This window comes from Mustela erminea, chromosome 2 (assembly GCF_009829155.1).
Source record: "Mustela erminea isolate mMusErm1 chromosome 2, mMusErm1.Pri, whole genome shotgun sequence".
Lineage (NCBI taxonomy): Eukaryota > Metazoa > Chordata > Mammalia > Carnivora > Mustelidae > Mustela > Mustela erminea.
The window spans coordinates 108,752,391-108,776,793 of record NC_045615.1 but is presented as its reverse complement, the minus strand read 5'-3'; the positions used below and the strand labels follow the sequence as shown (position 1 = coordinate 108,776,793).

Below are 24,403 nucleotides of genomic sequence, written 5' to 3'. Positions count from 1 at the left end.
ATTTTAATGAAGATATCTGACTTTGAGAGATTTGAAAGGAAATTGACAGCACTTGTATAATCCAATATTAAGTCTCCTTTCACAGCTTCTTAAAACATGATTTTGGGGAAATGGAAATCCTTAACTTTATAGGGTGATTTTTCATATTAACTTATGTTCTAAAGTTCGACAGCCAGTTGCTCTTAAAGCAATGCTCTGATGGCATTTTTTTCCTTAAGAGGATATGTGGACAACCTAGAAAATGTTAGAATAAAATTGCATTGTATCCAGGTTTGCAGTATGATATGATTGATCCAGTAACTTTTACTATAGCTCAATTTGTACAATAAATATTTAATGACTGCTTATGGGGCCCCCTTTTTATTTTTATTTTTTCTGAAAATAGTATGTTTTCTACATGGTCTTAGAATAATAGGGAGCATAGTTAGGTGACAAACTATATCAAATATTGGGTAACATTTAACTAAAAATGTATTTGTTAAAAAAAAGCTTCATATAGTTAGCTACTAGATTATTAACTAAAAGAAGTAAATACTGATAAACAATATGCATAACTAAATAATGAGTGATAAATAAAGCAGAATGACCTGTTTCCTAAGAGATTTTGGAGAAGATAAGTTAGTATCAGATATTCAAATATTATCTGCTGTGATCAAGATACTGTACTAAACACTGATTAAAAAATGCCAGTTTTATTCTTCTGAATGATTCCTCGTGACATTTAAATTTGTGATTTGATTGAGAAAGTTTAAGATTTAAACATAAAAGAAGGCTTCTTTGCCATAACAATTAAAAACTTCTTTGTCATTTAAGAAGTGTTAAGTAGAATTGCATAGTTTCAGAGCTCTGAGGAATACTTGAGCAATGATAGCAAATAAACTTTTTGTACTGATTTTGCATTTCATTGTCTATATAATTTATGAATTAAGATAGATTAGCTCATAGTTCTGGAGGTGACAAAGTCTCAGATGATTTGCTCTCTTATGTTTCTAATTTAAGTTAAAGAGGAATTAAAGGTAAGTGAAGGTAAGTGCAGATATACAGCATAAATAATATACTTAAAATCCAGGAAAAACCAGTCAATAATACAAATTTGGGGAAATAACTATAGTTAACATTATGGCTCTTTTAATCTAATATTTAAAAAATGCTTTTTTATCTTTAACATGCCTTTAAAATTTTTATTTAATGATTATGCCAATTTTATTTTCCTATTTTCTTTATTATTTTTTAATGTAACTTAGCCCTCATGTGTTACAGCCATTTGAATTCTTTGTTCTATATTGAGATAGACATTTGCTGATGATGAGTCAAATATTTAAAGGGAATGGCTTTTTGAGTTGTCAGTGTCTGTGGAAGCACAGCTGTCTGCTTGAGATACTTGGCAAAATAACATACGAGGTATCTTAGTCGTGTTTCTGTATAATGCTGCCTCACTTTTTGTTGTCCATTTATTCCCTTTTCTGAACAGTCCTACTATGCTTAGGAGTCTCACTGTTAACATTGCTTACAATTTTCATGCTTTGGAAATTGCCGTTCTCTCCTGTTTTCTACATTATGAGACTAACGTAAATTAAAAACAGGGGTGGTCTTCCCTTTTGCTTTGCCCCAGGCCTTTACTAGAATAAAGTCTCCTCATGGATGACCTTACTTTCATGACTATGAGGATCAGATACCTGGTCTGTAATTAACCTTAAGGTGGTATTGTAATTTTGAGATAGTATCTTAGTTACTGTCTAAGTCCTCATAGGTTTCTCCAGATAGATCCTGCTTTCTGATTTGAAAACACTGATGTATTAATTTCCTCTCTTCATTCTCTACTTAAACCTCAGATATTCTAGTGCATATTTGAAGGAGGGGGTACATTTTATATCAGTGAGAGGAATTTGTTTTGTGATGTTAATAAGGAGATGCTGACAGATAAGCAGGATTGGGTTACTTTCAACCTAATATGGGACACATAATTTTATTCCTACGCTTTTCTTCCTCTGTGATCCCTATTACCATCCTTTAGACTTTGAGATCAAAGAGTGACCAGAGTGGCCAGGCTGGACCTGAGGTTACTGACTGAGCCTGTCTTCTGGGGGGGATGGTGACTAGCTGTATGTATTTGGAAAGATAGGGATCTCTAGATAGTTTCTTTGATCTTATTGGCTCCTTTGAGGCTCCCTTATATTTCCTGTGTTAAAACTAGTAGCATACTAGTTTCATTGCTTTCGGCCATCTCCTAGGATTTTTCCCAGGTTATTGTTGAATTCAGTGTGAAGTTTCTTCCTTACCTTTCTGTTCTTTTAAAAAACAGGAATATAGAAATTTTAAGGTATTTTAAGGGAGTTTTAGTTGGAAACTTATTACGTCTCCATGTCTTTATCTTACTTCTCCCTTTTTAAAAAATTTGGAGTAGAATTACATACTGAGAAATAGATTTTTGCAAAATCCACCAGTTCAGGCATTTCATCACAGGGACTGAGTGTCAGGCAGAGCAGTTAGGTAGTGAGGCGGGGGATAGGTCTTGAAGAGAAGCTCTAGGTGATTGTCAGGCAGAGCCGGAACCAGCATTTAAGGGGTACAGAAAGACAAGCTCAAAAGAGGTGGCATGGAGGGTTGAGTAGTGTGTAAGGAAAAAGCGGAAGATATGTTCAGAAGGAAAACCTGGTCAAAGGTTGACAGTGGGAGAGTTTCAGACTATAGGATTCCTTATCAGGACATTTCTATATGATATGTACTAGGATATTTTACTTTGATTTTGGTTAAGATGACTAACCTGGAGTCTTATTTTAAGGGAAATTGATAACAGATAGTACTTTGTGAATTGTTTAAATATTTGACACATTCAACTTTGCCTTTTTAAAATAGGACAGATTTTAATTTTGGTTAAATAAAAATGGGTTTATGGTAATTCAGTTTTATATTTGAAATGTTTTAGACTTTTTTATGGAAAATTTAAAATATATAAACATGGAATAATAAAGCCTCATGTATTATTTGCTTTGGCAGTTATAAAAGTGTGGCTGATCTTCTTCCATTGCTCACTCCCATACCTGCTCCCCATATCCCAGGCATCACATCTATTTTAAAATTAAACATACATTTTTGAAAATAAGTGAAGTCCTAACCTATTGAATTCTCACATATGCTTGTAAAGTTCATTAGTTTCTTTTTTTTACTTACACACACATATATATATATATGTAATCATTTCTTTATTGAAGTACATGAACGTTATACTTCATTGGTTGTATATCCTAAGAAGTATGCCTGTAATGTTTCGTGTGTGACATGTCAGGAATACAAGGGTATATTCTGGGAAATAAGTGTTTTGTGTGTTTCATTGCAAGTAGCCATTTCCTTATGTTGGTATTAGCACAGATGCCTTCTTTTGCAGCAGACTGCTACTTAAAAAAAACAAAACCAAGCTTATTTAAAAATAGTTTTCTGGGTTAAACTAGATATTAATCCAGAGTACTATGTTTTTTTAGTTATCAATTTGACATAGTCTATAAAATGACATTTCATGTACTTCTTGTATGGGATCTTTATATTTCACAAATGCAAGGATTTTGGTTCTAATTGATGAGAAAAGAACTAATTAACTGCTCTTTGTTCATGGTGCAGACACACTGAAAGGCTTCCGTATAGTTAAAGCATCCTTTTGCACATTGCCTGCCTTTATGAAAACTGTGATTCATTCAGAGAACTTAACGTTTGTTTATGTGCCATGATACTGCTGCTTTGATATTTCCTAATTCTCATCTGTGTTCCTTAATGGCTCTTTTATGTAGTGTCTGGGCAGCATAACGTGAACGGGATAAAATGTCAGTTATTCCACAGTATTGCATTCTTCTTTTGTAATTGAATCATTATTTTTATTATGTTTTAGGTATGTTTATTTAGTTATTCATTCATTATATACTTAATTCTGGAAGATAATTTCATTTAACCCTAGCCATTTTGGCTGCAGCTGTTAAAGATACGGAAGACATAATCAGTTTATTATGTCTATATAGTTTAAGTTTTGACTGTAATGTTTTTGTAATTGCTCTATACTGAATTCTTTAGCTGATCTATGGAAAGGGCTGTTTTTGTCTTAATTATATTTCAAGGAAGGATGTTCTGACTGTTGTTAAGTTAGCTGGGCAGTCTTGCTTCTGTGGGTTATCTTTTTATCTTTATTTGTATTTTGTAAGATTGTAGCTGAAAAATTATTTCTTTCCCTTCTTCTTTCATTTAGCTTTTGGACCAGTTAAAGTAGACCTGCTGTTGGTTTATTTGTGCCTAATTTTTATTTATTAATTGGGACATTTACTTCTAAGTTATACATGTATTGCTAGTTTAAAAAAAAGTCAGATGTCTTAGCTCTTTCGTGTGATGTCTAAGAAATTTCCTCCTTTCACACTTCTCTGTTTTTATACAGGTCCTCATGCTGATACCGCCAGCGGATGCCAGAATTTGCAGTGTGGTTTTCGAGCCTGCTGCCGCTCTGGCGAATGACCCTTGACTCCTGACCTTTGTCTACTTCATTTAGCTGAGCAGGCTTCCTTTCATGCACTTTACTTACAGCACATTTCTTGTGTTAACCATCCCTTTTTGAGTGTGACTTGTTTTGGCCCCATTTCTTCAGTCTCAGAAATCTTAATTTACCAGTCCGTTGTACAGTGTTGTTTCTCTTGCAAATCATATTTTTGTTTTAGAAAGGGGTTAGATCTTTCCGTAAGGGTGAGAACAGTTTTATCGGTCTTCTTTTAAATGGAATGCTTTGAAAAGAATGTCACTAATGCCATGCCATTTAAAGTATATTTTAGATTAATTTGAGTTTTAAAGTCAGTGGGGTTATTGATTCTCCTTATATATAAACACTGTACCAAGCTTTGCAGATCTTTTCAAACATACATTTTTGAAGTTTTATTTTCAAAGATTGCACATTTTTGAAAACCAGTCTTTTTTTCCATGTTTCCTTTGTTTGAGCAATTCTCAGAGGGCCAATTCAAACATACCCACATACAAGAGTCTTTAGGATAATAGAATAAATTGGCTTCTTGGTGTTAGCTCAGTGAGCTAGCAAAGTACCAATGTATTTGTATTTGCTTTCTTCAAATACTCCTGGTTCCTACCACTGTCCCTAAATTGTCAAATTTGGGAGGGATTTTTAAAAATTCCACAATCATTTGAAGATATGTATCAATAAAATCTACTTTGAGGACTTTACCAAATAATTTTTTTGGTGTTTTGATTTTATTAGAAATCTCAATTCACGTTTATGTTAGTGTAAAATAGGACTAAATATTTTGGTTTGAGCTCCCTTGAAATGATGATCCTGGCAATTTTAGACAGATACCTAATTTTGTTGAGCTGAATTGTCTTTTTTGAAATTAATTTTGCAGTAGTCAGAGTTTGAATGTGTATTGCCTATCTTCGTTGCTATGTGAAGAGACAGTGGGAGGGGGGACCTGTCATTCAGGTATCGTATATTGAATCAGTTTTATGTAATGCTCTGTATAATTTTATGTCCCGAAGAGAAGAGTCAGCAGCAGCATGCCGTGTGCTTTAGGAAATTCGTGCAAGGCTGTGGAAGAGGAATTAATCTATAGTCTTGTTACTTGTGTTCCAGGTATTCTTTTGTTTATTTTATGGAGGCATAGGAGGAGTCTATCCAAGTACTAAACGGGCCCAACCCTGCTTAGCTTCCAAGATCAGATGAGATTGGGCATGTTCAGGGTGGTATGGCTGTAAAGGAGGGGTAAGAGGGGAAGGAGTAGGAAAGGTACAAACTACAGGTGAGCAGATTTCAGTTCAGGCTAAGAGAAAACTTTGAGACAGAGCTTTGTAAAGATGAAGGAAGACTCATTTGATGAGAACATGAACAGGGAGAATCCATCCATGTTTTAAGTCTCACTAATACTTGAATTAAACACTCCAAGGGAGACTTAAGTCTGGGATGGGGTGCCTTTCTAATGGCTCTCTCTGAAGTGTTGGCTCCTGTCATAGTTGACACTTGCACAATGTTTTCTTGTAGGACAAGGCAGCTGTGTGAGCGACCTTCTTACATTTTGAGCTTGTGCCTCTGAGGTGTAAGTAGTTTTGGCTTTTGTGGCACTGTGAGACCCAGCCTCCTTAAAAAAAGTCTGGCCTAAGCACAAAATAAGAAGTGAATTCTTGATTCCCTTGGATAATGTGAAAGGAAATCTAAGCTTAGTGAGCACTTACGGGGTCTGAAGTTTTGTCAGGTTGATTCTCTTGTAGTTACTGTGTTTTTATTTCCTTAAGTGTTTAATAAAGTTGATTTGAAAAGCTTACATCAGGGACTATTTCAAGAAAACAAACTACAAGAATTCTTCTGAGTAAGTCCATCCAGCTCCATACTTTGTCTTACCTGTATTTACATGAATCATAAGTAAAATTACTCACCTGGACTCCTGGCCCTGAGTTATCAAGTGAGGACTCAAGTTTTTCCTCCATGTAGTCACAAAACAGTATAATATTTTGGGGGAGAAATCTTGATAATGATTCAGTGAGATTTCAGGAGTTGACTTAAATGTTAGCCTTTTACATTAACTAATTTGAGCAGGGTATCCAGGGGAATACCAGGTGATTGAGGTGCCTCCCTTTTGCTTTGTCCGGTGGTACTTGATATTAGTGAACCTTTCAGTAGGACCCGGAGATCTCGGTCTACACTCACTTTGGTGTGTCAGCACATTGTCCTCAAGACTTACGGCTTTTCTACTCTTCCTCTGTAGTTGCATGGGGGAAATCGACAACATCGACACCCATTTAATTTTTATACATTAACGTCAGAGTATAGTTAGTATTTGATGAAACACTATAAATACTTGGTTTAAACTTACCTTGAGTTTTATGATTGATTTAATGAGTTTTTGGAACTGTTCATTCTTAGGCTAGAATGTAAATTATGCGAACTGCCATGGGGTGCCTGACAGGCATCAGGTACTCAGCGCTGTGCAGTGTTCTAAGTACCTATACTTACATATACTGACTTGTTGAAACAGTGAGAGGAAGTAATGTGATCATTCTGATCCTACTTGTGGGGAAAATAAGTAGCACAGAGGTTAAGTAACTCGTCCATGGATACCTTGTAATCTTGGTAATGACTGTTATAGGTCAATCCTTGAACTCTCCCTTGACAAAGAATTAATTCATAGTTGAGGTATCAGAGGCATGTAAACACATAACTATAATATAATTGGATAGAGGAAAGCATAAGGGAATAAAGTAAAAGGTGAATATTTTCCTTAATTTGGTCCCTCTGGCTTTATGTTTTGTTTTTTAAAAGTGAGATCAGATTCTAGCTATATCGCTAGTTCTCAGCCGGAGTCAGTTTATCCCATAGAGGACATTAGACAATGTCTGTGGAAACATTTTGGTTGTCAAAATTTGGCAGAGGGAAAGGATGCCAATGACATTTAGTGGGGAGAGGTCAGGGATGCTGCTAAACATCCTCTAATGAACAGGTTAGCCCTCCACCAAAAAAAAAAAAAGGCCTAAAGTGTCAGTAGTGCTTCTATTAAGAATGCTTTATGTACTTCTTCCATGTCAGCACATATATTTAATACCTTTTAATGGCTTAGTATAGTGTATGTGTTTGTGTTTAGTATAGTATATGTGTTTGTCTTAGTCTGTTTAGGCTGCTGTTACAGAATACCATACACTGGGTGACTTAAACAACAAACATTTATTTCTCCTATATTTGGAGGCTGGGAAGTCAAGGGATAAGGTGTTGGCAGATCTGGTTTCTGGTGAGAGCTCTTTTTCTCATTTGCAGAGGGCCATCTTCTTATTGTATCCAGACATGGCCTAAACAAAGGAAGCAAATTCTCTCCTGTCTCTTCGTAGAGTGGCATTCATCCCAACACAGGGCCTCCAATCTCATAAGCTAATTGCCTCCCAAAAGAACAGTCTCCAAATACCATTGCATAGTTGGGTTTCAAGATAGGCATTTTGTGGGGAAGACAAACCTTTAGTCCATAACAATGTCTTAATTTTTTAAATGACTTTCCCTTTTGGTGAATGTTTAAACATACTCCCCCGTGCCAATACCATATTGTTTCAATAGGAGTATGTGTGTGTATATATGGGTACGTCGTTACACGTGCATGTTTGCTCAGTATTTCTATAGGATAAGGTCTTTTTTTTTTTTTTTTAAGATTTTATTTATTTGACAGAGAGATCACAAGTTGGCAGAGAGGCAGGCAGAGAGAGAGGGGGAACAGGCTCCTGATGTGGGGCCCGATTTCGGGATCCTGGGACCACGACCTGAGCTGAAGGCAGAGGCCCCAACCCACTGAGCCACCCAGGCGCCCCTATAGGAAAAGGTCTTAAGAGGTATTTGGTGTTAAAATTTTTATATTGCAAAGTTGTTCCTTCCCCCAGAGAAATTGTGTTGTTTTGCTGGGTCTTGAAAGTATGATGGGTATTCTGGGTAGGCAAAGAAGGAGGGCATTCCAAGTAGAAGGTAAATACAAAGGCATAGAGTTAGGGAGCTCTTAGTGTGAGGGGGAACTCTGGGTAGCTTTGGTTAAAACAAGAGGCAAGGCCAACTACTAAATAATACTTACTTTGAAAATGATAATTTTATTTCGTTACTTACAAATAATTTGTTCTGATGTATCACAAAAATATTCTCATACCTTAATTACAGTTTTTACATGATACAAAAAATACACAATGAAAAAATTACCTGTTGCGTATAAGGGAGGCAACATAAATCCAAACAGACAAAACATTTTTGGGGTATGGGTGGATATATACAGCTAAAGCAAATTCAACATTGGGAACATCAATATTATGTACTCCGGTGCTGTACACTGCTTCAATTAAAGGCTTCAGTTCAGAATAGGGCATGTGCAGGGGAAATCCAGAGAACTGAAGGGAAAAAAACAACCAAGATTTGTAGTCATTTGTGAAGCTCGAAAATTTCATTGTATTTTTTTCTCCGTGTTTAAACATAAGCAATTCTTAATATTCTTGTCTTCCTTCTGTATCTCAAAATCATTTATTTAGTTCTGCTTTTCTATTCAGCTATGTATTAGCAATACAGAAAATGGAGAGGGGCCACATGTCTTTTTGTTCAGTTGCTAGCATATTGACTTGGTGTATAAGACAGCTGTTAGCACCCAGCCTCCCTCCACTGTTCCTTCCCTCTCCCTGACAGTCCCTAGTTTGCATAGTAACCTACTAATTCTAGGGATCTGGATTAATCCAAATCAACGTATTCTGTCCCCATGGCCACAGTGACTGATCTATAGGGATGGGCATGTGATCAAAGTGAATCTCAGGAAACTTGCTAGGAATGATGGTACACAGATGCGCTCTCCTACTTTGGACAGTATGTGTGCAGATGTGAGTCCTGCCTGAAGCTCTTCCAGCCATTTGGTTCCATGAAAAAAGTGAGCGTGAGGACGGTGCCATCACACAGAGAGGACAAGTTGGAAGACTTACAGAAGAGTGACAGCTCTGACAGCTACTCACCTCTGATTTTTACTTAAATAAACCAATAAATTCTTTTTATTGCTCAAACCTGTTTGAATTATTGCTTGAAGACATCCTAGCTGAAAACCTAGTTGTTGTTTTAAAATTTATTCATTTATTTTAGAGACCAAGTGGAAGATGGGCAGAGGGAGAGAATCTTCAAATAGACTCCCTACTAGGCGCAGAACCCAACTTGGGGTGGGGGTGGGGGGGTCGATCCCAGGACGGGGCAATCAAGACCTGAGCTGTAACCAAGAGTCAGACTCAACTGACTGAGCCACCCAGGCACCCCTGAAAACCTCGTTTTAGTAAATAGAATTAAATGTCCAACTTGACTTCATGCTGTTTAGCCAACAAGACTTAACTGTCTTAATTTGAGACTGCTTTCTAGGTTTTATTATCCACACAGCACTGCTGACAGACAGTGGTGAGGACATACCAAATGAGAATTTTTCTTAGCATTGAAAAGCAATTAGTATAAAATCATCTCCTTAAAACTGATCAAGAGTGGTGTTGGTTTTACCTTTATGCACAGTTGAGTCTAATATGATTTAGCCAGATGTTTTAATTGTATTTAATACTCTTGCAATGCATTTTTTTAAAGATACTTTTCATTCCGTAGTCTAAGAGCATTTTCAGTTTATAGAGGCATTTTGCTGTTTAATAGCTTAATTACTGAGATGAACTTTGAATTATGTCTTTTACTCTATGCGGCTTCATCTATGTACTGTGGAGAGAGAAGTCGTTACTTTCTCTAAAAATCCATTACCATGCAGTTTCCAATTTGAAATGAAACCCACAGGCTCAGTTTAGAGCCACTGGTACTTACCCGGTAGTCTCCCAGCTGTTTGAGCAGCTCTGCTCTGTGGTCATCTTCTACATCTTCTCCTCGACTTCTTTCTAACACCGGCAAGAAGTGCCGTAGGGCAGAGGTACAGTACCTGTTCCATCTAGTCAGATGGCGTGGCCTCCAGTCCATGATTTTTTCTTTTAGTATTTTTTCAATCCTGTTTATAAAAAAGAAGCTCTATTTTTTGCAGCTGTGGCTTTTTTTTTTTTTTAAGACTTTATTTCACAGACAGAGATCACAAGCAGGCAGAGAGAGTTGGGAGGAAGCAGGCTCCCCACTAAGCAGCCCAACAAGGGGCTTGACCCCCAAGACCACGGGATCACGACCCGAGCCAAAGGCAGAGGCCTCAATCCACTGAACCCCGAGGCCCCCCAGCTGTGGCTTTTGTAAACAAACATACAGTTTGTATGCAGTGGGGATTCAGGCAGAGTTGTCATTCAATAGGCATAGTTCATGTTGAAAGCCTTAAATCTATTTTTTTCTAAAGATTTTTATTTATTTGACAGAGACAATGAGAGAGGGAACATGAGCAGGGGGAGTGGGAGAGGGAGAAGTAAGCTTCCTGCTAGCAGGGAGCCTGATGTGGGGCTCGATTCCAGGACCCTGGGATCATGATGTGAGCCAAAGGCGGATGCTTAACGACTGAGCCACCCAGGCACCCTGAAAGCCTTAAATATTTGTAGGTCTTAACGCTGTGTATTGATTCTTTACCGTGTGCTGTGACTTCTGTTTATGAAGGTTATTTTTCTGAATTTCCTTAAGACTGTTCTTAAGATAACCATCATTACTAAGCTTTACATCCTATAGATCCAATACCTATCATATTAACTACAAAGCAGGATATCGAAAATTAAGTTGCAAACAGAATAAAGGAAAATAGCTAACATTTACTGAGCTTTCATTTAGCAGGTACTAAGTAAAATGATTTCTATTCATTTTTATTTAATCCGAACTGTGACTATGAGGAGGATACTGTCCCAATTTTACTTACATGGGGACAGTATGAGGCAAGATGATGACTTAAAAATGGCAGGGGAAAAAAATAAGAAAATGGCAGGGGAAACTTGGGTTTGAGTTGAAACCCTGCCAATTCTAAGGTCTCTTGGGTATCCCTAACCAAATGCACAGGTTTAGGGGACCCAGCTAGCTCCCCACTGCTTAATAGCTATAGGATCCTCTTATCATTTGGCACGTTATACATATTTTTGTTCTGGTTTTCAAGATGATCTGAGCAAGAGTATGGTTGAATTGCCATGCGCTTCATCAGTATTGGATAAATAATGTGGGTCTAATAGTATCCTGAACCTATCAGAAGAAATAAAAACTTTTGGGGGAATTAGTTGTCTAGGTAGGGATCTCCAGTAAGGCTTTATTTAACTTGAAATTGAGAATAAATTGGAGTCTTTTAGTAATAATACCTTAGAAAGGGTCACATTTATTCTCGAGTATTTGACATGTTGCTCTTTAACACGGCTTGATACAGTAGAAAGGGCACACAGACTTTGAAATCAGAAAGATCTGACTGGGCTCAGAAGCCTCCTCTGACACTGAGCGAGTACGTTGAGCCCTTTGAACCTTGGTTTCCATGTTTGCAAAACTAGAAGAGTAAAGTTTCGTTTTACGGGCTGTTAAGAATTACAGGGACTCTTACCAGCTTTCTCCATGTGTTAGGTTTATAAACTAGCTGAGGCTCAGTAAGCCACTAACTGTACAAAAGAGGCATGTTTAATCAAGGTGAGGATTATGATAAGTCTGAACAAGACCCATAATATGATGCTGAGCTCTCATCTGAGGCGAAGTTTTGGGAGAACTATCGTCATTGCTGGAGGTCACTTGTGTTTGTTCCATGCCACGCCGATACGAAGACCTCCCTTTGAGCTATGGGATTTAGAGATCACTGTATTTGGTATCTGTCTGTGAACGTGAATTAAATTTAATTGCTCAAATTATTGATCCAGGCTGAGAATTGCTTAGTTTGGTATTATGCTCCCAGTGTCAGATTGCATGTGGATTTATGGATATCATATGACCTGTCTTGTAGCTCAGCTGCGGCCGCTTTGTCTGTGCGCTGGTAAATTAGTTCTTCTGGCTATAAAAGAGAAAACAGTTCAGAAATTCTAGAAATCACTTACACTTAATTTGAATAGCTATCCATTCTTTTCTAAATCTTTTAAAAAATTACGAAATCTGAGACATTCCTTCAGATACAGAGGATAGTATTACGGACACCAGTGTACCCATGACCATAAGTACAATACCACAAATAAATTATACTGCTGTGTAGTTCTTAATTTCTTCTCTTTCCTCTTTCATCACAGAAGTAGCTATGACCTGAATTTATTTTTTAGCACTTTCAACATGTACCTACTGTGTGCCAGGCACTTTTACAGGGGATATGAATATACCCATGAATAAAAATTCCTGCCCTCCCAGTGTTTATATCATAGTTGGTGGAGATAGGCAAGTTAATAAAATGTATTTATGTTTTAGTTGCAGTTTTATGTTCCCTCAAACATTGTTTTGTTTGGGTTTGGGTGTTTTCTAAACTTTTTGTAATAGTTTTTTTTTTTTTGTAATTCGAGTTTAGTTGACAGAGTTACATTAGTTATTTCAGTTGTACAAAGTAGTGATTTGACAAGTCTGTGTAATAGTTTTATGCTGTGAATATGCCCCTTTTCTTTTTTCCTTTAATACTATATTTAGAGATAATAACATCCACACCTTTAGAGTGCTAAGATTTATTAATGTTGATTCATTTGTGTAACTACTATAAAATATTCCATTATGTACTCTACATAATTTGTCCCTTCTGTAATTACAGTTCTTTGGGTATTATAAACAATTTTTAAAAAAAGATTTTATCTATTTATTTGACAGAGAGATAGCACAAGTAGGCAGAATGGCAGTCAGAGGGAAAGGGAGAAGCAGGCACTCTGTGGAGCAGGGTGCCCGATGCGGGACTTGATCCCAGGATCCCTGGATCATGACCTGAGCCGAAGGCAACTGATCAACTGAGCCACCCAGGTGCCCATAAACAATGTTTCTATGGAAAATCTTGTATATGTCACCTTGTACACATGGAAGAATTTCTGTAGGGCACTTTTAAACCTTTTTTTTTTTTTGGAATGGTTTGGATCACAGTAAAATATGTATGTATTATACACTCAGTGTATACACACACACATATATAGCTAACAAGTTTTAGTAAACAGTTTTCATGCTTACTACTTAAAAGTAATCTTTTCATGCTTATTACTTACTACTGGCTATGACCCTCTGGATCATGCCTTGTGATTCGATTTCATGTTTTAATAGCAGTCATGAAATTTAGTTATTAATTGAGTGAGTTGAGACCAGCATTTAGGAAATTAAATAGAATATATTTTGAGGTACTTTATGTCATGAGGCTTATTATATCAAAACTTAATATTTATATACTGATTCATGATATGGTGGTAATTTCTTTTTCTTTCTTCTTTTTAAATTTTATTTTAGAACCCTGGGGGTTTTAAAATTTATTTTTATTTATTTATTTTTTATCTTTTTAATGATTTTATTTATTTATTTGGGAGAGAGAGTGAGAGAGAAAGAGAGTGCATGAGAGGAGAGAGGTCCGTGGGAGAAGCAGACTCCCTGCCGAGCAGGGAGTCCGATGTGGGACTTGATCCCAGGACTCCAGGACTATGACCTGAGCCGAAGGCAGTCGCCTAACCAACTGAGCCACCAAGGCGCCCCAATATGGTGGTAATTTCTTATGGTGAGTTGGGCTCAACTAAGTTTGAAAAACATTATTTTTGACTGAATATCTAGGAGTAGAATTAAGGTTCAAAAAATACCTGGCTACCCGGTATAATGATTTCAAATTCCTTACTTTGTCTAATTTTTTTTTTTTTTTAAGAGAGGGAAAGAGAGAGGGGGTGGGGATGAAGGGGGGTCAGAAGGAGAGGGAGAGAGAGAATCTTAATTAAGCAGGCTCCACACCTAGTGTGGTACCCTACCCAGAGCTCTATCTCACAACCCTGGGATGATGACCCAAGCTGAAATCAAAAGACATTTAACTGACTGAGCTACCCAGGTGCTCCCTTTGTCTACCTTGTTAATGAAAGGATTATATACCTGAACGCTAGAGAGGCCAGGATATGGAAGGCTTCTTGAAAAGAAAGATTTCCATAGCTTGGGCTTGGTGACGTCAAAATTTATCCGTAGTGGGGAGTCATATCGTTGAATATTAAACCAAATCTAAAAAAGATAAGACTACATTAGTATATATGGTGGCAGATAAATATATATAGATGCGTGTATGTATAGAGGAAGCAGACAGCAAGAAGACAGGATGCACTTTTTTTTTTTTTTTGCCTGTTTTGATTTGTAAAACCAGCATGCATTTTACAATCAGAGGCATCATAAAATGGTTATTGGCTACTTTTTCATATTTTACATCTGAAGTTGAGGTGCACCTCACCACTGATTATAGGTTGACAAAATAAGATAGTTCTAATAAGAAAAAAACTTTTTAAGGAGAAGATAGACAAGGCTTTTCCTTTCTCAGTGGCTTTTCTCTGTTCTTCCTAGCCTCATAATTGAGTTACGTATCTACGTCTTTGCTTCCAGAGCACTCTGCAGTCTCTAAATGGCACCTTTCTTGTTGAGGCATGCAGCATATTGGTTCTGGAATCAGGCCACTTGTATTTGAATTCTGCCTCCAACATTTACTAATGGTGTGACCTTGGATTTTTTTTTTTTTTTTAAGATCTTATATACTTACTTGTCAGATGTGGGGAGAAAGGGAATGCAAGTCGGGGGGGAGCAGAGGCAGAGGGAGAAGCGGGCTCCCTGCTGAGCAAGGAGCCCAATGTGAGACTTTGTCCCATGACCTGAGCTGAAGGCAGACGCTTAACTGACAGCCACTTGTGCATCCCTTGGGTGGTTCATTTAACTTCTTTGTATCTCATTTTCCTCCTCTATGAAACTGGATAATAGTACCCACCTCAAGGTTGCTGAGGTAGATTAGTTAATTCACCTCTTAGAACAATGCCTGGTACATCGTAGGTGCTCAGTAATTGTTAGCTAATTTATTACTGTTATTAATTGCCTATCCACCTGCCTCCTCACTAGATATGGCAATGTTGTCTTAAGGATATTTGCCATGTTTGTTATTCACCACTGTATCGTTAGCATTTAGCATAGCTTCTGGCATACAGTAGGCGTATTAAACGACATATGCATTAGTGGTAAATTTGTCCATTCCACAGATTTTCAAGTATCTACTATGTTTGGACCCAATTTCAGTCACTAGGGATAAAGTAATGAATGAAACAAAGTTCCTGCCCTTATGCAGGAGCTCATGAAAAGATAGTGTGAACAAATAAGTAAATATATGGGATTTCAGATGATGTTACATGATGTAGTAGATTGTGTTACTGACCTCAATTCTTCACTCCTTCATATATTTACACTCTGCCATGTTACTTTGCAGTTCCTCCCACTAAATGTGGTGAAACAGATTTCCCTGCTCCTTGATGTTTGGTCAGTAGAATGGGACAGAAGTGTTTGTGTGTAACTTCTGAGTCTAAGCTTAAGAGGCTTTGTGTGTTCTTGCTTGCCTTTTTGTGCTTCTGCCAAGTCCCAGAATAAACACATATGAAGCTGAGCTGTCCTGCTGACCCAGAGATTCATAAGAATAACTATTTGAGGCCCTTTAGTTTGGGGATGGGTTTTTACTGTCTTTACGGTGGCAACAGCTAACTGTACAAGGGCTGTGGAGAAAACATGGGAAGATGTGAAATTTCAGGGTGCGCAGGGAAATTCTTGCTGGAAAAATGACATTTGATCAGAAATGCAAGAAATAAGAGGGAAATTTATGAAGCTATCCAGTAAGGGTAAAGGTCTTCTATGCAGAGGAGACAGCAAATGCAAAATCTGCTTGATGTGTTGAGGATCAGTGAGGAAGATGGTAGCTTTAGAGGAATGAGCAAATTACAGCAGGTGTGGTCCTGCAAGAAGTTTAAATATAGAATCTTCAGGAACATAGACCTTTTTTTCATTTAGCTTACTTTATTCTTTTTTTTTTAGTGGTCTCCAAACATTTTTTATTAACATGTAATGTTTTATTTGTTTCATGGGTAGAGGTCTGTGATTCATCAGTCTTAGGCAATTCATAGCAATTCATAGCACTCACCATAGCTCATATCCTCCCCAATGTCCATCACCCAGCCACCCTGTCCTCCCATTCCCCTCCACTCCAGCAACCCTTGACTTTCAGCGGTGGGAAGAAGTGCCAGTGAAAGAAACCTAAGAAACTTTTGCAGAGAAAATGAAAACCAAATAGTTATTTATCTGTAAACCAAGGTGGGGGAAAGTGTTTTGTTTGTTTGTTTTCATGAAGACGGTGTTAGTAATGTCATGTACCACAGAAAAGGCGAAGAGAATGAAGATGAGAGTAAACCACTGGATTTATTTATCCATTAGCAAAACAAGTACTTCTTAGAGTTGAATTTCTATAGGATGGTCAGGGAGGAGGAACTAAATTATTTAAAGGGTTAAAGTCTGAGTTTCCTGGGAACATAGAAGCAGGGGATATAATTAGTAATTGAAGAATTCTTGAAGCAAAGGAAGGAGAAGCAGTGGTAGTTTAGGGTGTATCTGGGTTGGCAGAAGCATACAAGCACACCTCTGAGATACTGTGGTTTGGTTCCAGACCACTGCAATAAAGTGACTATCATAATTAAGGAAGACAAATGAATATTTGGTTTTCCAATGCATATAAAAATTATGTTACAGTATACTGTAACCTATTAAGTGCATAATAGCATTATGCCTAATGAAACAATATACATACCTTAATTTAAAAAATGTTGCTAAATATGCTAACCATCATCTGGGCTTTCAGTGAATTATCGTCACTAATAACAATCATCATAACAAATATAATAATAATGAAAAAGTTTGAAATGTTGCAAGAGGAGTGCCTGGGTGGCTCAGTGGGTTAAAGCCTCTGCCTTCGGCTCAGGTTATGATCCCAGGGTCCTGGGATCGAGCCCCGCATCGGGCTCTCTGCTCAGCAGGGAGCCTGCTTCCTCCTCTCTCTCTCTGCCTGCCTCTCTGCCTACTTGTAATCTCTGCCTGTCAAATAAAATAAATAAAAAATCTTTAAAAAAAATGTTGCAAGAATTACCAAAACATGACACAGAGACATAGAGACACAAAGTGAGCAAATGCTGTTGGAAAATGGCATCGACTGACTTGCCTGGCACAGAGTTGGCACTGATATTTCAATTTGTAAGAAAACACAGTATCTGTGAATATAATGAAGCATAACAATGAGATATGCCTGTATTTTGGGACTGTTGGACTTCTGAGCATATCAATAGATAGAGATAGATAGGGGCCAGTTGTAATAATGAGTAGAGAGACATGTCTTGTAGTAAGGGTGGAAAGCGAAACATAGGTAGAAAAGGGAGATACTTATTTCTTGGCAAAGGAGTACAGGAGGAGAACGGCTGACAATCCAGAGAAGTTGGAGCACAGGGCAGTAGAAGTTTTAGAGCACAATATCAGACCAGCTAGTGAGCGTAAGGTCCTCTATCAAGAGAGGCCAAGGCTTAGAACAGCTTTGGAACAGCTGCCACGAAGGATGCCCAACATCACGAGCTACTGTTGTGCTTCTTGTTAGTAAGGAGGGGGGTCTTTCTCACAAAACCTGGGAATTATGTTAACTAGTCAACCACACAGTAATTGTTTTGAGGACTAATAATAATTTTGACAGGGAATGGAGTTCTTTGAGGACTTTCTCAATGCCTGTCAACTCTGCTTGATTACAAATGGCCTTAATATGGTTCTTTAAACATAGGAGGATCTTAGCAGTTCACTCATGATTATGATAATGCTTTTAATTAAAAAAGTAATGAACATGAGAATGGCACTCCACAGTGCTCTTCAAACTTGCAATTAATAATAATTGCCATTTGCTGAAGATCTATGAAAGACAGGTACTTTGTTGGGTGCTTGGCATATATTTTCTCTTATTTTAGCAGTTACTGTAAAGGGTAGACTACCCTAAAAGGTAGATTTATGAGAGAACAAGAGCATGTGAATGGGGAGGGGTAGAGGGAAGGAGGGAGAAAATCTGAGGTTCGACACACCGCTTGATCTCATGACTCCAAGATCATGACCCGAGCTGAAAGCAATAGAGGAGACGCTAAACTGGCTGAGCCACCAGGTGCCCCTAGACTAGTGGTCTTTAAAGTAGGTTGCACTCACCAGAGATGAGGAGAAAATATTAGATCTTTTTTTTTTCTTAAAGATCTTATTTATTTGACAGAGAAAGAGATCACAAGTAGGCAGAGTGGCAGGCAAAGAGTGAGGGGGAAGCAGGCTCCCTACTGAGCAGAGAGCCTGATATGGGGATTGATCCCAGGACCCTGAGATCACAACCTGAGCCAAAGGCAAAGGATGAACCTACTGAGCCACCCAGGTACCCCAATATTAGATCTTCTAATGCCTTTTTTAAGAGTTTTTTTTCCCTCTGTATAATAATATATTGATGCACAAATGAAATACATAATTCATAAACAAAAATATTATATTGTGGATGCATGCTCAAGTGTTTTCCTGATGTCCATGAAGATTGAAAATGAAGGGATGGAAACACACACAAGTGGAAGCAAAAAGAAATTGGGGTAGCTATTCTTGTAGGAGAAAATAGACTTTAAAACAAAGACTGTAACAAGAGACAAAGAAAAATACTACATAATGATAAAAGGGACAGTCCAAAAAGAGAATTATAACAATTGTAAATATCTATGCACCCAGGATAGGAGTACCTTAATACTTAAAGCAACTGCTAACAGACATAAAGGAAAAAATAGACAGTAATACAATAATAGTAGAGGAGTTTAACACAACACTTACATCAATGGATAGATCATCCAGACAGAAAATCAACAAGGAAACAATGCTTTCAATGACATGTTAAACCAAATGGACCTAACAGATAGATATAAACACATTATTCCATCCAAAAAAGCAGGAACATTTTAGGTGCACATGGAACTTTCTCCAGGATAGAACATGTATTAGGTCACAAAATAAGTCTTAATAAATTCAAAAAGACTGAGATCAAACGATGCATCTTTTCTGACCACAATGGTTATGAAACTAGAAATCAATCACAAGAAAAAATTTGGAAAGAACACAAATAGGTGGAGGCTAAATAACATTATTCAATAATGAATGGTTGAACCAAGACATCAAAGAGTAAATTTAAAAAAATACATGAAGACAAATAAAAAACAAAATCTTTGTGATGCAGTAAGAGCTATTCTAAGAGGGATGTTTACAGCAGGATAGGCCTACCTCAAAAAACATCTTTAATAAACAACCTAACCTTACTCCTAAAGGAGCTAGAAAGAGAAGAACCAAAAAAAAAAAGCCCAAAGCCAGTAAAAGGAAGGAAATAAGATTAGAGCAGAAAAAATGAAATAGAGACCAAAAAAACCCAAAAACAAAAAAAACAGAAAAGATCAATGTAACCATGAACTGGTTCTTTGAAAAGATAAAAAATTTGTAAACCTTTAGCCAGACCCATAGAGCAAAAAAAAAAAAAAAAAAAAAAAAGACTCAAAATCAGAAATGAAAGAAATAATTACTGATCACAGAAATACAAATGATTTTAAGAGAGTATTATGAAAAACTATGTATACCAACAAACTGGACACCCTAGAAGAAATGGATAAATTCCTAAATATAACTTAAAACTGACTCCAGAAGAAATAGAAACTTTGAACAGACCAATTACTAACAATGAAATTGAATCAGTAATAAAAAAAAAAAAAAAAAAACTCCTAACATGGGGCACCTGGGTGGCTCAGTGGGTTAAAGCCTCTGCCTTTGGCTCAGGTCATGATCACGGCATCCTGGGATTGAGCCCCGCATGGCATCTGCTGGGAGCCTGCTTCCCCGTTCTCTCTCTGCCTGCCTCTCTGCCTACTTGTGATCTTTGTCTGTCAAATAAATTAGAAAAACAAAACAAAACAAAACAAAAAAACAGGGGCACCTGGGTGGCTCAGTTGGTTAAGCATCTGCCTTCAGCTCAGGTCACGATCCCAGAGTCCTGGGATCATTTACCACATCGGGCTCTCTGCTCTATGGGGAACCTGGTTCTCCCTCTCCCTCAGCGTGCCACTCCCCCTCCTTGTGCTTTTGCTCTCTAACTCTCAAATAAATAAATAAAATCTTTAAAAATAAATAAATAAAAAATAAAACCAAAAACCAAAAACTCCTAACAAAATTTTAGGACCAGATGGCTTCACAGGTGAATACTACCAAACATTCAAAGAAGAGTTAATACCTATTCTTTTCAAACTATTCCAGATAATAGATTTGGAAGGAAAGCTTCCAAATTCATTCTATGAGGACAGCATAATCCTGACACCAAAACCAGACAAAGACACTACAAAATAAAACCCCTATAGGTCAACATCTCTGATGAACATTGTTACAAAAATCTTCCACAAAATATCAGCAAACCAAATCAACAATATATTTTAAAAAACCACTCATTGCCGAGTGGCATTTACTCCAGGGAGGCAAGGGTGGTTCAGTATTTGCAAGTTAATCAATGTCCTATATCACATTAATAAGAGAAAAGATAAAAACCATATGATCCTCTCAAGAGATGAAAGAAAAGCATTTGACAAAGTACAGTAACCATTCATGATTAAAAAAAAAAAACTCTCAACAAAGTAGATTTAGAGGCAACATACTCAATATAATAAAAGCTATATATGACAAACCCACAGCTAACATCACATTCAATGGTGAAGAACTCAGATCTTTTCCTCTAAGATCAGAAACAAGACAGGGATGTTCACTATAACCACTTTTATTAAACATAGTACTGGATATCCTAGTCATAGCAATCAAACAATTAAAAGGCATTAAAATTGGTAAGGAAGAAGTAAAAATTTCACTATTTGCAGATGACATGATATTATAAAAAGACAACCCTAAAGACGCCAGCAAAAAACTCCTAGAACTGATAATTGAATTCAGTGAAGTCAGATACAAAATTAATATACAAAAATCTGTTACAATTCTATATACTAATAATGAAGTAGCAGAAAGAGTAATGAAGAAAACAATCCAATTTACATTTGTGCCCAAAATAACAAAATAACTAGGAATAAACTTAACCAAGTAGGTGAAAGACCTATACTATGAAAACTATTAAACATTGATGAAACTAGTTGAAGATGACACAACAAATTGGAAAGATATTCCATGCTCATGGATTGGGAGAACAAATATTGTTAAAATGTCTATGCTAAGGTGTGGTGCATAAACAATGAGTCTTGGAACACTGGAAAAAATAAAAAAATTTAAATAAAACCATCTCTCAAAAACAAAGCAAAAATGTCTATGCTACCCAAAGCAATCTACAGATTTAATGCAATTCCTATCAAAATACCGATGGCATTTTTTTTTCATAGAACTAGAACAAATAATCCTAAAGTTTGTATGGAACCACAAAAGACCCCAAGTAGTCAAAGCAGTCTTGAAAAAGAAGAACAAAACTGGAAATATCTCAATTCCTGATATCAAGATGTATTACAAAGCTGTAGTAATCAAAGCAGCATAGTATGGTACTGACACAAAGACACATAGATCAACAGAACAGAATGGAGAGCCCAGAAATAAACCCATGCTTATATAGTCAATTAATCTTCAAAAAGGAGGCAAGAATATGCAATAGCAAAAAGACAGTGTCTTCAACAAATGGTTTTGGGAAAATATGCAAAAGAATGACGCTGGCCCACTTTCTTACACTGTACACAAAAATAAACTCAAAGTGGATTAAAGACCTAAATATGAAACCTGAAACCATAAAAATCTGAATGAGTGCTAGCAGTAATTACCCTGACATTGGCTTGTAGCCGTATTTTTCTAGATATGTCTCCTGAGGCAAGGGAAACAAAAGCAAAAATAAACTACTTGGACTACATCAAAATAAGAAGCTTCTGCCCAGCATAGGACACAACAAAACTAAAGGACAGTATACTGAATGGGAAAAGGTATTTGCAAATGATATATCTGATAAAGAGTTAGTATGCCAAATATATAAAGAACTTATACAACGTCATACCAAAACAACAACAACAAACCCCCTAAGTAATCCAATTTAAAAAATGGACAAAAGACATGAACAGACATTTCTCCATAGAAGACATACATATGGCCAACAGACATATGAAAAGATTTCCAACATCACTAGACATCAGAGAAGTGCAAATCAAAACTACCTTACACCTGTCAGAATTATTAAAATAACACAAAAAAGAACAAGTGTTGGTGAAGATGTAGAAAAAAAGGAACTCTTGTGTATTGTTGGTGGGAATTCAAATTATGGATAACAGTATTTTCCACTATGGAAACCAGTAACCACTATGGTTAACACTAAAAAGTGCAACCCCTATGGAAAACAATATTTTTTTTTCTCCAGAAATTAAAAATAGAATTACCATATGATCCAGTGATTCCACTACTATGTGTTTACTCAAAGAAAATGAAAAGAATTCATTTGAAACGATATATGCACCTCTGTTGTTTACTGCAACACTATTTACAATAGCCAAGATATGTAAAGAACCCAAGTGTCCACTGATAGATGAATGGATAAAGAAGATATATATATGTATATGTGTACACACACACACACACACACTGGAATATTACTAAGTCATAGAAAAGAATGAGATCTTGCTGTTTGTGACAACATGGATGGACCTTATAGTATGTAACGCTAAGTGAAATAAGTCAGATGGAGAGAGACAAATACCACGTGATTATACGCGTATGTGGAATTTAGGAAACAAAACAAAAAAGAGATAAAACACCGGACCCTTTAATACAGAGAACAAACTGGGGTTTGCTGGAGGGGAGGTGGGCAGGGGGTGGGTGAAATAGATAAAGGGGATCAAGAGGCAGACTTATTGAGATGAACTGAGTACTCTGCAGAATTGTTGAATCATATTGTACACCTGAAACTAGTATAACACGTGTGTTAATTGTACTTCAATAAAAAATACACATTGGGGATACATGTTGAAATGATTTTTCTGACAGATGAGTGAAGTTCAGACCACTAAGACAGATGATGATGATAAAAATAATCATAGCAAACAATATAGAGTTCCTGTGTGTTAGCTGCTCTACACTGATCATCTCATCCATGGCTCACAACACTTTTCAACGTAATTGCTACCATTACCGCCATTTTACCAGTGAAGAAGCTGAAGCTGTATGACACAAGAAATTTTCCCAAGCTCACACAACTAGTAAATGATGAAGTTTAAACTTGGGTAGTCTGGCCCTGTGACTCGTGGTTTTTTTTTTTTTTTTTTTTTTTTAAGATTTTACCCATTTATTTGACAGAGAGAGAGAGATCACAAGTAGGCAGAGGCACTCGGGGGGTTGGTGGGGGGAAGCAGGCTCCCTGCTGAGCTGAGAGCCCGACCTGGGGCTCGATCCCAGGACCCTGGGATCGTGACCTGAGCCGAAGGCAGAGGCTTAACCCACTGAGCCACCCAGGCGCCCCGTGACTCATGTTTTTAACCACTTATTATATGGTACCCTTCATAATTAAGTTTGCCCCCAATCACCTGGTGTACACTAGGAATCTCTCTTTAAAAAGGGAAAGGAAGGGGGAAGGGAAAGAAAAAAGGAAGGAAGGAAGGATGGAAGGAAGGGAGGAAGGAGGGAAGAGGGGAGGGAGGAAGGAACCCAGTCTTCTTAGATGGTAAGTTTGCCTCACTTAGTTCTCAAAACTGTGAGTTAGATACTTATAAACTGTACTTTGGAAGAGATGAGGACAGAGCCAGGACATAAACTCAGGTCCTCTGAATCTAAGGTTTTTAATCTTTTTAACCTCATTGTGCTTCTCTGCAGATCAAGTGACTAATTCAACCGAAAGTTATTGTTTAGGACAGTCTTGCCACTGTGCCTGACACTGCATTTCTTTAACTGTTATATATGAATGTTCATATAAATTTTTTGATATATGAAATATTATTA

At 37.1% G+C, this 24,403-nt stretch overlaps 2 protein-coding genes across 5 annotated transcripts in view; one reads left to right on the top strand and one right to left on the bottom strand.

Annotated features, from left to right (window-relative positions):
- FBXL5 (F-box and leucine rich repeat protein 5) overlaps window positions 1–8,178 on the top strand; it is a 45,508-nt gene extending 37,330 nt beyond the window's left edge. Inside the window, exon 11 of the mRNA XM_032333883.1 lies at window positions 4,415–8,178. Coding sequence (XP_032189774.1) covers window positions 4,415–4,491 — 77 coding nt within the window. The 3' untranslated portion in view covers window positions 4,492–8,178. The remainder of the gene's footprint in view (window positions 1–4,414) is intronic.
- Window positions 8,179–8,261: 83 nt separating this feature from the next.
- The window catches only part of CC2D2A (coiled-coil and C2 domain containing 2A), a 133,774-nt gene continuing 117,632 nt past the window's right edge, over window positions 8,262–24,403 (bottom strand). For all 4 annotated transcript variants that reach the window (XM_032333880.1, XM_032333881.1, XM_032333879.1 and 1 more), the window contains 4 exons: window positions 14,450–14,572; window positions 12,364–12,422; window positions 10,313–10,490; window positions 8,262–8,877 (listed from right to left, as the gene is read on the bottom strand). In XM_032333880.1, coding sequence (XP_032189771.1) covers window positions 8,689–8,877; window positions 10,313–10,490; window positions 12,364–12,422; window positions 14,450–14,572 — 549 coding nt within the window. In that variant the 3' untranslated portion in view covers window positions 8,262–8,688. The remainder of the gene's footprint in view (window positions 8,878–10,312; window positions 10,491–12,363; window positions 12,423–14,449; window positions 14,573–24,403) is intronic.